Below are 14,510 nucleotides of genomic sequence, written 5' to 3'. Positions count from 1 at the left end.
GTGTGTGGGATTCACTGGAATTCATGAACAATTTTTTTTCGGTAGACACTTTATACCTCTTCAATTTGATCTGCTGTGCAAAAATGATTTTTAAAAAATCCTTCATTGGTGTTTACAACTATTAATTTTTAACATTTTCATTATTCCCACATGGGAGAATATTTTAATTCTGCACATAAATTCACGAATAGGAGATTGAAATTCAGTATAGATAATTTATGACCACAATTGGGACCAGAACATTTGTCGCTATAAGTAATGCGGGGTTTGTTTGTTTTTTTTGAATTTATATCCCACCCTTCTCTGAAGACTCAGGGCGGCTTACATTGTGTTAAGCAATAGTCTTCATCTATTTGTATATTATATACAAAGTCAACTTTTATTGCCCCCAACAATCTGGGTCCTCATTTTACCTACCTTATAAAGGATGGAAGACTGAGTCAACCTTGGGCCTGGTGGGACTTGAACCTGCAGTAATTGCAAGCAGCTGTTTTAATAACAGACTGCATTAGTCTGTTGAGCCACCAGAGGTTGTTAAGTCATGCCCATTTTTTAGGACCTTTTTCGCCGAAGCCATCAAATCACTGCAGGCTTCCCTCCCTGACTTGTGAGAAGACTCCTGGGAAGATTGTAAATGGTGATCATGTGACCTGGGTGAAATGCTCCTAGTTTGGATTGGATTGCGCGATCAGGTAGCGATCGTGGCCGGTGGTTCAGTGATCTGGTAGGGATGGCGGAACAAAGTTCCAGCCACCCACCTGGGTGTCATTACTTCCTGGTTCTAACTGGGAAGTAATGTGTTTTTTGCCTTCTGCGCATGCGCAGAAGGTCTGCATGTGCATGTGACGCACACACAAGCGAAGCGACTGCGCGCGGCCGGCATGTGCACTTCCGAACCGGTAAGGAAGGTAAATAGATTTCACCCCTGATGGGACCTCAGAGCACTGCAACCATTATAAAAACATGCCAGTTGTCACATGCCCGAATTTTGATCTTGTGGCTTGCAGAGATGCCCAAGGACTGTAAGTGCCAGGACCAGTTGTAAGTCACATTTTCCAGCGCTGACATAACTTTGAACTGCTCTTAGACGAATGGCGATAAGTTGAAGACTCCCTATGCTACTTTCCTCTTAAAGTAATAATCGATAGACACAGGAAGGATATTCTTTTATTTTACTCTCTGTCAGCTTTGACCCAAAATGGAGATGTAATAATTAAAATAATAACAACAACAAAAGAACTGTATTTTTTTGGGCGGGGTTGGGAGTTTACTGTACACATTATGTGAAACAATGGATGATAAAATGATTTAAAGTTAATGAAAGGATTCAAGGACGACTCTATGCATAAACCTGAAGTCTCCAATTAAAATGGGAAATTTCCCATTTAAAGGGGAAATTTCCCATTTAAAGGGGAAAACTTTCTATGTTCACACTCTGCAGATCTAAAGGAACGTGTGCCTGTCTTTTGGCAGAGGCGCCCTGGCTAAGTGAGTTTTAGAATGATCCTGGAAATGATGTTTTGTGGGGTATTTGTGTAAAAATAAATTACGATCGATTCCCGCCACGGAACACTTAGAAAATGGCTTCCTTACCTTTCAGATAATGAGCCTATCAGTGTAAATGCAAAGCAAACCTGAAATGTGTGATTAGTTCTACACTTTATCCCGCTTGTGCAAGGCACGTGGGTCTGTCTCTTTGGAGTTCATATCTTCCTTCTTCTTTTTGGGAAAACCTTGGACATGTGCATATTGGCCAATGCCTATTTTAGGCAATGCTGAAATAACCCTAAAACATACCTGCAGACAATATACGTCACTACAACATGTTTAATCCCAATGGCTGATTGTCATGTTATCTTACCTGTTGTGCCTATCACTTTTGCTTTATAATGTGACTAAAAGAAAACTGTATCCAGGTCAACCCTTCCAAATGTTTTTGTTTTGTTTTTCCAGTTAATGAAACTCTGTTGCTATGGTTACTGTCTTTGTCTTCAGCGGTGGTTCCTCCCCCCCCCCCCCGCCCCCACCTTCCTTTAGTCCATTCCATTATTGTATCGGTGTTATGAAAGAATAAAAGAATGAGACGTTCATTCAGAAAAGTGTTGTTAAAATATCCCTCTTTATCGCTACATTTCATTGCTTGAGAAAGCAATTTGTAATCCAAGGCAAGAGTTAATCTGGAGAACCGTTCAAAAATATTTCCCGTTTTTTTAGTAGCTCTCTTCCCCTTGCCTTCCCCTCCCAAAGACCATGTCTACAAGGGTTTGAATAATCCGACTCTAATTTGGTTAATAGATTATTTCCAAAACACGTTGAGAGAATTATGTTGTACGATAGCAGAGTCTGCACCTAATTCACACAGTGCAGGTTTTTAGGGGTGCTTTTGTTCTGAGGGCACAAATGCAGAACGAACCAGTTTCTACAAATCTGAGAAACTCTGAATATAACACAAGCTTTGTTAATTTAAAATTTTAAAGACTGAAAATTGTAAAATAAAATAAAGCGTGGTCCTGTACATTCCAGTACATTTCATTATATTGAAACTTTACAATATGAAAAAATACATCAGCTCTGTACAGGTTATTTCCCCCCCCCCTCCTTTTTTTTTTTTTTTTTTACAGATAGGTAGGATGAGTTTTGGAAAAAAAAAAAGATTTATTTTAAGGATCATACTTCATTTTTAAGTCAAAAAAAAAAAAAAAGACTGCACAACTTAGCTAATTACAAATCGTAGACTTGAAACAATCTGTATTTGAATGGTAACTTTTTAAACAGAATGGGGAGTTTTCAATCCGTCCCTGGAGAAATACTGATTTAATTCTTCATGAATTAAACTTAAAATAATAATAATAATAATAATAATAATGGTGGTGATTCTGGGTTATCTTTCTGACCACATAAGTCAGCTGAGTGTCGATCACTGATTTCGTGCTGCTCTTGTAATTGTGCTGAGTTCAAGGTCAGTCTCTAATGGTGTCTCCATTGTTTCTTCCTGTGCATTTGAGTCATAGGACTTACGACCAAGAAGTTCATGATGTACACCACAGTAACTTATTGTAGGCTGATCGTATGCAAGAAATGTAGACATATTCATAGATAAAGGTATCTGGAAAGGAAATAGATAGGAAAAATAATTAGTAGAGAAGCATTTGAAGTTGAAACTAGGTTTAATGTCAGGAGACCATGGCTAAGACCGCTACCTTTCTGCAGGGGTGGGCAATTACGCCAAGTTCACAACCTGTGGACTTCAATCCCCAGAATTCCTGAGACAGCACGGCTCATGGCTGGCTCAGGAATTCTGGGAATTGAAGTCTACAGTTCATAAAGTTGCCATAGTCACCCACTCCTACTTTAAGGTATTTTGCAACAGCATGGAAAATGGGAAATTGGATTGCTCTGCAATGCTTGAATGAGGGGTATATCCATTATGCACGGAGGTGGGTTTCACATACTGTAGCAACCAATTCGCCCAGCGCTGGAAATATGAGCGCGCACACACGCATGCGTGCGTTATTGCAAAACACAGCAATTTTCTCATGTGCACCATCTACACATCAGTGGTGAAATCCAAATTTTTTTATTACCGGTTCTGTGGGCATGGCTTGGTGGGTGTGGTGTGACTTGGTGGGTGTGGCAGTGGAAGGATATTGCAAAATCTCCATTCCCTCCCCATTCCTAAAAGAAGGATATTGCAAAACCTTCATTCCCACCCCACTCTGGGGCCAGCCAGAGGTGGTATTTGCCGGTCCTCCGAACTGCTCAAAATTTCTGCTACCGGTTTTCCAGAACCTGTCAGAACCTGCTGGATTTCACCCCTGCCGCACTTGCGTGTGGCATCAAAAACACAGTGATATAGGATGGGATTGCACCCGGGTGGGTGGGCAGCCCCATCTGCAGGCCACCATTACTGGTTCGCCCAAACCGGCTTGAACTGGCTGAATACCATCTTTAATTATGCAGTTACTTTATTTCCAATTTTTTTTATTTGTCCCTTAGAGCATAACATTTTTCATGAGAACAAATTAGATAAACCATAGTGGCAACTCCCTTCACTATAGTTTCACAGTCCTGGGCAGATTCTCTTCCCATATCTATGTCCCTGCTATTAAAACGCCAAGAAAAATTACGTTTAGTTTATGGCAACTTTCAAAAAACGGAAGCAAACCTAAAGCTAGAAACTGCGGGTGGTGGTGGTAGTGGTGGTGACTTTGGAGCAGGGATTGCAAATGACCCCGTGAGACCCATCACATTCCGAAAATTTATTTTTTAATTTGGCTACGAGAATTGTCCTGTGGACATTTCTCTCCAAGAATAATGTGGTGTAACCGTTGAGATGGTTTTATAGTGCAGACTTTCGAAGAGTAAATCTTGCCAAGTTGTGCACTTGAGTAAATCCCATTTCAGCCAGGAAATTTCCAGGCAAAGCACACAGCCAGGTTAACACATTTTCTTCTCGAGCTCCGCTGGGAAGAAAGTGCTGCCTCCAATAGCCTGTCCTTTACTGGTCCCAGTACTGAGGCTGGAACTGCTGTTGACTCCTCTCCCGCAAGTCCATTTGGGGAAGTTTCAGGGCAATGATTAGTTATACCTTGAGACTGCAGGGAGGAAGTTCACAGGCAAGTAGTCAAGGAGACATCAGCTGGATTTGCTGGGGCCTGTTGCAATCCCTTATCTTGTTTTCTAATGACCAAACTGTAGGAGCCGACCAGGCTGAGGGAGGGGTCAACTGCGTCATCAGATTTGAGTCCCTTCATGCCTGCAAGAGATCTAGATCCAGCTCTCCTCAAATTGCATTCACTCTTACCTACCGCCAATTTGCTTTGAACGTTAGCGATTCGGATTCTTGTAGAAAGAATTAGCATATAATAAACCTGTATTCATTTGAACTTCCCTGCCTCAGCGCCTTGTGATTGCTCGTGCCTGACACAAACCCGTTCATTTTTATGAAGAAATATGCTGTTCACGCATAAGTGAAATTAACCAGAAGCGTTCCTACTAGGAGTCCATTTCCCTCTCTCCTGCACCAATAAACTGTACCAAAAGAATGCACAAACTGCAGGACACCTGGGAGGCTCATACTTACTCCTTTTTCCCAATTCAGATCAGTACATTTAAGATAATAAATAGGTTTGGGAGTGCGTTTTTCCAAACAAAGATAAGAACTAAAGCAAAAATCAGCAACAGCAACAACAACAAATTCTGGATTTCCATATCACCAAGACAGTTAGAAGATTGTCTTGAGTCTGAATTTTTAGTACTTTAATGAAGTACAAGGAGATACAAGAAGGATGATAATAATGATAGTGATGATGATGAGTGTTATTCCTGCAGGGCAAATCGAGTAACTAACTTGCATCCCCTACGCATATTTGCTCAGTACACATTGCATGCCTTAATTTTGCATGTGGGTGGCTTGTGATGCTGTTTTGAATTGTGATTAATTATTTGCCCCCCTTACTATAAATAGTATTAAATTATGCACAAATTCATTCATTTATCTGTTTTTGAACCCAAATAGTTTCTTTACTCCCACACTAACTGCACACTAGACAAAGTATGTATCTATGTAGACATGTATTTGTTTCTTTTAGTCATTACATTTCTATATCACCCATAAATATATTGTGTGTCTCAGTGTGTGTGTGTGTGTGTGTGTGTGTGTGTATATATATATATATATATATATATATATATATATATATATATATATATATATATATATATATATATGTAGGTCTTTGGTTGTTCGGGTTTTCTCCCGTGTAAAATTGGAAATGTCTTGGCAACGTTTCGACGAAGTCTCATTCGTCATCTTCAGGCTTCAGCTTCGTGCTTCTGGGAGCAATGTGTGATCACAGCTGTTTCTTCCTTTTAACTGCTAGTGGGGGTTTGAACTGATTGGGTGGGAGCTTGGCTGTGCTCTGATTGGATGGAGGTTTTTTTGTGCTCTGATTGGCTGGGGGTGTGTCCTGTTTGGGTGGGGGCTTGGTTGTGCTCAATTTAGTCTGTGTTGCAGGGGGATTTGAGCTGGTGAGCTGCATAGCTGTTGTTTGGCTTTGTGGTGGTGCTACATCTTCATAGTGGGTGTCAGTCTGCTGCATGTATGGATTGGAGGGGTTTGAAATGGCTAATGTTGCAGCTGCGGTCTGGCTTCTGGTCCTTGGTCGTGCTTCATGATCAGTGTGGGTTTGGGTCTGCTTTCTGGGTGGATGTGCAGTGGTGACATCCTGTGTGGACCTCGTGAGTGTGGGTCTGGTGTCATTCCTCGTGTTAGGGACTCGTTTGTCAATAAGGGCGGGTTTCCAAATGGCTGGTAGGCGGGAGGTATCATCTCGTTTGTTCATGCTGTGTGGCCGTTTTTCTATCTCAATGGCTTCTCTGATTATTATGAATAATCTGTGTTGCAGGGGGATTTGAGCTGGTGAGCTGCATAGCTGTTGTTTGGCTTTGTGGTGGTGCTACATCTTCATAGTGGGTGTCAGTCTGCTGCATGTATGTATGCTGCATGTATTATGAAGACCCAAACCCACACTGATCATGAAGCACGACCAAGGACCAGAAGCCAGACCGCAGCTGCAACATTAGCCATTTCAAACCCCTCCAATCCATACATACAGCAGACAGACACCCACTATGAAGATATAGCACGACCACAAACACGAAGCCAAACAACAGCAATGCAGCTCACCAGCTCAAATCCCCCTGCAACTCAGGCTAATCTGAGCACAAGCAAGCCCCCACCAACACAGGACACACCCCCATCCAATCAGAGCACAGCCAAGCTCCCACCCAATCAGTTCAAACCCCCACTAGCAGTTAAAAAGGAAGAAACAGCTGCAATCACACATTGCTCCCAGAAGCACAAATCTGAAGCCTGAAGATGACGAATGAGACTTCGTCGAAACGTCGCGAAGACACTTCCAATTTTACACGGGAGAAAACCCGAACAACCAAAGACCTATATACAAACACCCGTGAAAACCTCAGAAAACAAATATATATATACACACACACACACACACACACACACACACACACACACACACACACACACACACACACACATATATATATATATATATATATATATATATATATATATATATATATGTAGATCTTTGGTATATATATATATATGTAAATACCTAATGATCTTTTTAATTTGTTATATATGCTTGGGTGTTTTCAGCTAATTACTATGTGCTGACTTCTTCTAGTGCAGGGGTCTCCAACCTTGGTAACTTTAAGCCTGGTGGACTTCAACTCTCCAGAACCTGTCAGAACCTGCTGGATTTCACCCCTGCCGCACTTGCGTGTGGCATAAAAAACACAGTGATATAGGATGGGATTGCGCCCGGGTGGGTGGGCAGGCCCACCCACAGGTCGCCACTACTGGTTCACCCAAACTGGCCTGAACTGGCTGAATACCATCTCTAATTATGCAGTTACTTTATTTCCAATTTTTTTAATTTGTCCCTTAGAGCATAACATTTTTCATGAGAACAAATTAGGTAAACCATAGTGGCAACTCCCTTCACTATAGTTTCACAGTCCTGGGCAGATTCTCTTCCCATATCTATGTACCTGCTATTAAAACTCCAAGAAAAATTACGTTTAGCAAAGCTGGCTGGGGAATTCTGAGAGTTGAAGTCCGCCAGGCTTAAAGTTGCCAAGGTTGGAGATTCTTTTTTTTTTAATTTGAATTTATATCCCACCCTTCTCCGAAGAATCAGGGCGGCTTACATTGTGTAAGGCAATAGTCTCATCCTATTTGTATATTTATATACAAAGTCAACTTATTGCCCCTCCAACAATCTGGGTCCTCATTTTACCTACCTTATAAAGGATGGAAGGCTGAGTCAACCTTGGGCCTGGTGGGACTCGAGCCTGCAGTAATTGTAATTGCAGGCAGCTGTGTGTTAATAACAGGCTGCATTAGCCTGGTGAGCCACTTCCCAGACTCTTGTTCTAGTGGCTGTAAAAATATGATACCCTTGCACATATTTTTAATGTCTTTTAATAAAATTTGTTACTTGAAAATGGTGCTATAAGACTTTTTCCTCAGTTCCCTCTTTTTAAAGTACGTTTTGTGCATTGTGTCCCAAAACATGAGGAAAGTGTATTTAATGCAGAGGCCTTAAATTAAGCATTGATAGCTTTAGTGTGATTGTTCTAGCTGTAGAGATAGGAGAATGGAGATTTTTTACCCATCTCCCTCTGCTTTCGTAACTGAATACTCTTCAGTTGGAAGCTGTAATGGGAACATGCTGACTTCTCTGTTCTGTAAAATATAAAACCTACCTCTTCCTAAGAAATAACACTGCTTGAGCTGTCTCTTGTGCCTCCCACATACTGGAAGAAGCAAGATAATATCCATGATACATATTCGCTTAGAGTTCAGTCTGTGTTTCAGTTCAGTAAGTGTTGTGTCACCAGCATCTGACAAAGAGACAACAATACCGATCCCAAGTCCTGTAAAGTTTCACATTCCAGGAACATAGAGTGATTATAGTCACTAAGAGAAAATAATTTTTGACAGAATGAAAAAAAATGTAAGTTGTAGAAAGAACAAGTGCTTGTACTCGGCATGATTTTTTTTTTTTTTACCCAGTGAAAAAGCAACAGCTCGCTACTAGATTAGGATCAGGGGTAAAATCTAAAAATTTTCCCTACCGGTTCTGTGGGCGTGGCTTAATTGGTGGATGTGGCTTGGTGATCAGGTGACTTGGTGGGCGTGGCTTGGTGGTCAGGTGACTGAATGGGCATGGCCAATAATAATAAATAATAAAAGATACAAAACTTGGGAGCACACTGGTCTACCTTCTTTAAAAATAGAGGCACCAGTCTACTAGCCGCCTACAGCACTGATCAGCTGTAGTGCAGTCCTTTGAAGCGAGACAGAAGTCATTTAAGGCCGTTTGCAGCTATATCACCACCAAGAGCTTCAGGGACAGAGAAGAGGAACAGCGAGGCGTAGGTGGTGGTGGGGGCAGGGATTTTGCTACCGGTTCTCTGAACTACCTGCCCCATCACTACCGGATTGCGCGATCCGGTCTGAACAGGGAGCATTTCACCCCTGAGTAGGATGTTACCCAATAGTGGGATTGAAATAATTTAACAACCGGTTCTCTGCCCTAATGAACAGCTGGGTGGGCGTGGCCATGGTGGGTGTGGCCAGGGGGTGTGACAGGCAGCACTTGGCCTCCTACACCTCCCTGGGAACAAAAACGGGCCGTGGGGGGGATGCGCCACCCCCTGTGCCCCATTTTGGACCTAGGAGGCCTCCCTGAAGCCTCCTGGGAGCAAAAACGGGTCACAGGGGGGCATGCTGCAACCCCCTGCCCCATTTTGGCCTAGGAAACCTCCCTGCAGCCTCCTTGGAGCCAAAATGGGGCACAGAGTGACTCCTGGAAGGGGCAGGTTGGGGAGGGGCAGAGCCAGCCAGTAATTTAACTATCGGTTTGCCCGAAACAGCCTGAACTGGCTGAATCCCTCCACTGATGTCACCCAAACAAGAAACAAAAGGAAATCAGGCCTCTCACCTGAAGACAAAAAAAAAAAAAAGCCAGGCGTCTAGCCTTTTAGGTAAAATGTACAGGTGTTAGATGTTAAAGAAATTTGAACATGGAGAACTGTAGCATAAAGAGCCTTTACCTTTGAAACCCAGCAGTTGCTGGAATTCTGTGTTAAACAGCTTATCAGTTGGACAGAATCTTCATATTCTGAGGCATTTGGCATACAACGTTGAATGCACTTCAGCATTGTATTATTGACTTTTGATAGCCTATCCTCAATGGAATATCTTTTTATTACAGTCTCAAAGTATGAAAAGAGCCAGTGTGGTGTAATGTTTAAAGGCACTGAGGTAGAAACCAGGAGGCTATGAGTTCTAAACCTCCCTTAGACACAGAGCTGGGTACCTTTGATTCAGCCATTCTGTTTCAGCCCCAAGAAGAAAGCAAGGACAAAACACATCTTTAATTATTGCCAAGAAAACTCCACAGATTTGTCCCCAGGAGTCAAGACTGACACAGAGATATATTTTTTTTATTAAAAAATAAACATGTGAGTCATTTCTAATGAAGAAAAATAATTCTGCCAAACAATGACTTTCGGTGATTTTTAAATAGCCTTTCCTGTCTATATATCTTTTGTACATGTATCCAACTCTCATCAATAATGCGTTATCTAACTCAAACTGAGCAGCTAAGAGGCATTTAGGGTAAAAAAGCTAATAATATTTATTTCAAATTAATACAAGAATCAGAGTGACACCATCCTAGAGATTTCTCATTCCAAAATAGTGTGCATATTTTAATAAATATATCCCTATAATGTGCTTTTGCATTAATATATATCCTATCCTGGAAGAATAGTTTAATAAAGAAAATATTTTCCCCCTCTGAGAACAGCTTTTAAAAGTTTTTCTATAGTAAATGCACCCCCCCCTTATATAACATTAGGTAATTCATCAGCAAGAATGATTTAAAATTCCACTTTTTCTTTGCGGTAAAATGCTACACATACATCCTTTTTTTTTTTTTTGCATTTATATCCCGCCCTTCTCCGAAGACTCAGGGCAGCTTACACTATCTTAATCTATAAGGTAAAGGTAAAGGTTCCCCTCGCACATACATGCTAATCATTCCCAACTCTAGGGGGCAGTGCTCATCTCCGTTTCAAAGCCGGAGAGCCAGCACTGTCCGAAGACATCTCTGTGGTCATGTGGCCGGCATGACTCAATGCCAAAGGCGCACAGAACGCTGTTACCTTCCCACCAAAGATGGTCCTTATTTTTCTACTCACATTTTTTATGTGCTTTCGAACTGCTAGGTTGGCAGAAGCTGGGAGAAGTAACAGGAACTCACCCCGTTACGCGGCACTAGGGATTCGAACCACTGAACTGCCGACCTTTCGATTGACAAGCTCAGCATCTTACCCATTAAGCATCCCTTCTTAATCTCTCTCTCTCTATAAAAGCCAAATACCACTCACTCATCACGAAATCTCCAGCACAGTAAAGCCTACAAACTTGAAACTTGGCACGTATGCTCCTCATGGCTTTTAGGTGCTCGCTAAGAAAGGATTTTTTGAAATGACTATTAGATAATTAGTATACAGTGTTATAACATGCTCTGATGCTACCCCTTCGCTAAACTGGGTATGGGTGTGGCCAGCGTGTGACTCATCTAGCAATAGACATTCTACTCCCCCTCCCCACCTGAAAAGAACTCTGTTCCAACTGCCAGTTGCCTTATATTAACACGCTCTGATGCTAACTGATTTTCAAGCTTTAAGTGTCAATGTATCAAGCCTGATCGTAACTACTCATTAGTTTCGTAGCGGAGCACGGGTATCCAGCTACTAGTTTTCCATAATTTCAAAATGTCAATGCTATTTTTTTAATGTTTCTGGTTGATACATCTTTTTAAAAACAGGGAGTGAGATATTATTGATATAAGATTTAAAACACTTTTTTTTTCAAGACACCACCAGTCTTCTTTTAAATGTATTTCTTGCAAGAATGTCATTTCTATCTTTTCTTAGTAAGAGTGTTGCCAGAGATACTGTCAGTGTAGCGGAAAAAATGGCTAGCCCAGCCATTCACTATCTTTGGAAAGCAAAATGAGATATCCAACTAGGACATCAAATGACTGTGTTATAATCACTATTCTCATTTTAATTACAAAATGCAGAGCTGGAAAATGATTCACTAATATCTCGTGCTTCATACTGCACCAGCAGCAGTATTGGATGTCTACAGAGTGAAGTCTTGTTCTTTGTAGAACTACCGGACATAAATGCAGAATTATATTAGACTCTGCTCGCATAGTGGGGCTTTTCTGCTCTTTCGCTGCACTGCAGCCCATGAAAAATAGAGAGTGAAAGTCAAGAATGCTGTGGACATAGTACACTTGGCCTTCAGTAAAACATTTTGCATAGGTACAGTATATGTGTAACCTTGCTCAATAGTAGTAACTGTGAGAGGGATCTTGAAATCCTAGTGGACAACCATCTAGATATGAGCCAGCAGTGTGCATCAGCTGCTAAAAAAGCCAACACAGTTCTAGCCTGCATAAACAGAGGGATAGAATCAAGATCATGTAAGTGTTAATACCACTTAATAAAGCCTTGGTAAGGCCGCTCTTGGAATACTGCATCCAGTTTTGGTCGCCACGATATAAAAAAGATGTGGAGTTTCTAGAAAGAGTGCAGAGAAGAGCAACAAAGATGATTAGGGGACTGGAGACTAAAACATATGAAGAATGGTTGCAGGAACTGGGTATGTCTAGTCTTGATGAAAAGAAGGACTAAGGGTGACATGATAGCAGTGTTTCAATATCTCAGGGGCTGCCACAAAGAAGAGAGAGTCAAGCTATTCTCCAAAGCACCTGAGGGCACGACAAGAAGCAATGGGTGGAAACTAATCAAGGAGAGAAGCAACTTAGAACTAAGGAGAAATTTCCTGACAGTTAGAACAATTAATCAGAGGAACAACTTGCCTGTAGAACAAGTTGTAAATGCTCCAACACTGGAAGTTTTTAAGAAGATGTTGGATAACCATTTATCTGAAATGTTATAGGGTTTCCTGCCTATACAGGGGTTTGGACTAGAAGACCTCCAAGGTCCCTTCTAACTTTTATTCTATTCTATTCTATTTGACAAAGTGGACTTTAATCTATTTTCTTGGTAAAATGGAACAATGTGGGAGAGACGGCATCACCACCAGATGCAACTGGCTGACCAGTATGTAGTCCTCAATGAAGTTCTCAGTACTGAATCCTATCTAACAAAATGCAATTTAGTGGTGAGACAATGCATTAGACAGAGACACCCATCATGGGAGAAAAGGCAGCTATTGCCCTTAATACCCAGCTTCCTAGTTTTCGCTGAAAAGAAAAGGCTAGTCTTTAGCACTCCTTCAAGCTGAAATGGCCAACAAAATGTGTAGTCGCTGTTCTAGTCCAGGGGTCTTGGTCCCTTTAAGGGACCCTTATTTTGTTCTTCTGAAGCTGACTAGAACAGGGGTCTCCAACCTTGGTCCCTTTAAGACTCATGGACTTCAACTCCCAGAGTCCCTCAGCCAGCAAAACTAGCCTGGGAGAATGAAATCCATTTTAGTTATTTTTATGTTTGAGTCAAAATTCTTCCCTGAAATGCATGGCCTTTTGAAACAGAACTGTTTTCATAATTACTAGCTTGTCTGAAAGTTTGCTGCAGCTGTTATAAATTTTTCAGCCTCACCAGTTTTGTTCTGATAACTTTCATCAGTGCTCCAAATAACAACATGAGGGTCGCTCTTGACTTTCCTTGAAAATTGAAGCATTGTCAATTTCCCTAAGGTTGGAATCCTTGTTCCAATATGACAGCATTGAATACTTATGTACTTGTCCAAGTACTTGGGGAATGAATAGTTAAGAGCCTCTTCAGATGCCCAGAATGCTATCATATAAACAAACAGGCATGGAATGGAAGATTCTTATGAACGTGTCCAGAAATATTTCACAAGAAGAGTCCTGTATTCCTCTACCGGCAATAGAATACCTTCTGGCCCCAGACCTGAAATTTTGGGCTTAGACAATTTAGAACTATGCTGCCTTCAGTCTGACCTAAGGGTAGTACACAAAATTATCTGCTACAATGTCCTACCTGTCAATAATTACTTCAGCTTCAACTGCAACAATACACGAGCACACAATAGATACAAACTTAAGGTAAACCGCTCCAAACTCGATTGGAGAGCAACAGAGTGATCAATGCCTGAAATGCACTGTGGTTTCATCCCCAAACCCCCAAAATTTTAACCTTAGACTGGCTACTGTTGACCTCACCCCATTCCTAAGAGGTCTGTAAGGGGCGTGCATAAGAGCACTAGCGTGCCTACCGTCTCTGTCCTAATGTTCCCTTTAATTGTATTTATTTTATGTATTCAATTCATGCTTATGCTTATATATATTATCTAATACATACTCAACAAACAAACAAACAAACAAACAAACAAATAAATAAATACATAGCATTAATGTCCATATACCGCTTCCATTGATTATTTTTTCTTCCTTCCTTCCTTCCTTCCTTCTTTCCTTCCTTCCTTCCTTCCTTCCTTCCTTCCTTCCTTCCTTCCTTCCTTCCTCCCTCCCTCCCTCCCTCCCTCCCTCACTAATTATTACATAACTTTCATTTGAAACAGACCAGTTTGGTTCTTAACATTCAATAGGCCATACTTTAGTAAGCCAGTACTAAAACTCCAAGATAAAAAGATCAATTATAGTTCTGCCTATGTACTATAAATACATAACAGGAAAACAGGATGGATGGATGGAATAAAAACATTGTGAGTCATTCTCTAAACTTCTTCTGTTCCAAAAATAGTGAAACCACAGAGTTATTTGTATAAAAGTGTGATGTAGAAAAAAAATCCAAATTGAATCCCATTTTAAATAAAGTATTTCTAATAACACAGATATTCATGGAATGCAAGTAACTCCAATAATACATTTCTTGGTGTT

At 41.1% G+C, this 14,510-nt stretch overlaps 2 protein-coding genes across 3 annotated transcripts in view; one reads left to right on the top strand and one right to left on the bottom strand.

The window, feature by feature from the left end:
- The window catches only part of CTNNA3 (catenin alpha 3), a 1,121,082-nt gene that overhangs the window by 285,975 nt on the left and 820,597 nt on the right, over nt 1-14,510 (top strand). The window lies entirely within an intron of this gene.
- The window catches only part of LRRTM3 (leucine rich repeat transmembrane neuronal 3), a 160,004-nt gene continuing 148,159 nt past the window's right edge, over nt 2,666-14,510 (bottom strand). For both annotated transcript variants that reach the window (XM_058187695.1, XM_058187694.1), the window contains one exon: nt 2,666-3,106. In XM_058187695.1, coding sequence (XP_058043678.1) covers nt 2,918-3,106 — 189 coding nt within the window. In that variant the 3' untranslated portion in view covers nt 2,666-2,917. The remainder of the gene's footprint in view (nt 3,107-14,510) is intronic.

This window comes from Ahaetulla prasina, chromosome 6 (assembly GCF_028640845.1).
Source record: "Ahaetulla prasina isolate Xishuangbanna chromosome 6, ASM2864084v1, whole genome shotgun sequence".
NCBI classification, from domain to species: domain Eukaryota; kingdom Metazoa; phylum Chordata; class Lepidosauria; order Squamata; family Colubridae; genus Ahaetulla; species Ahaetulla prasina.
Note: the sequence above shows the minus strand (reverse complement) of the source record. Positions and strands in the feature narration are given on the sequence as shown.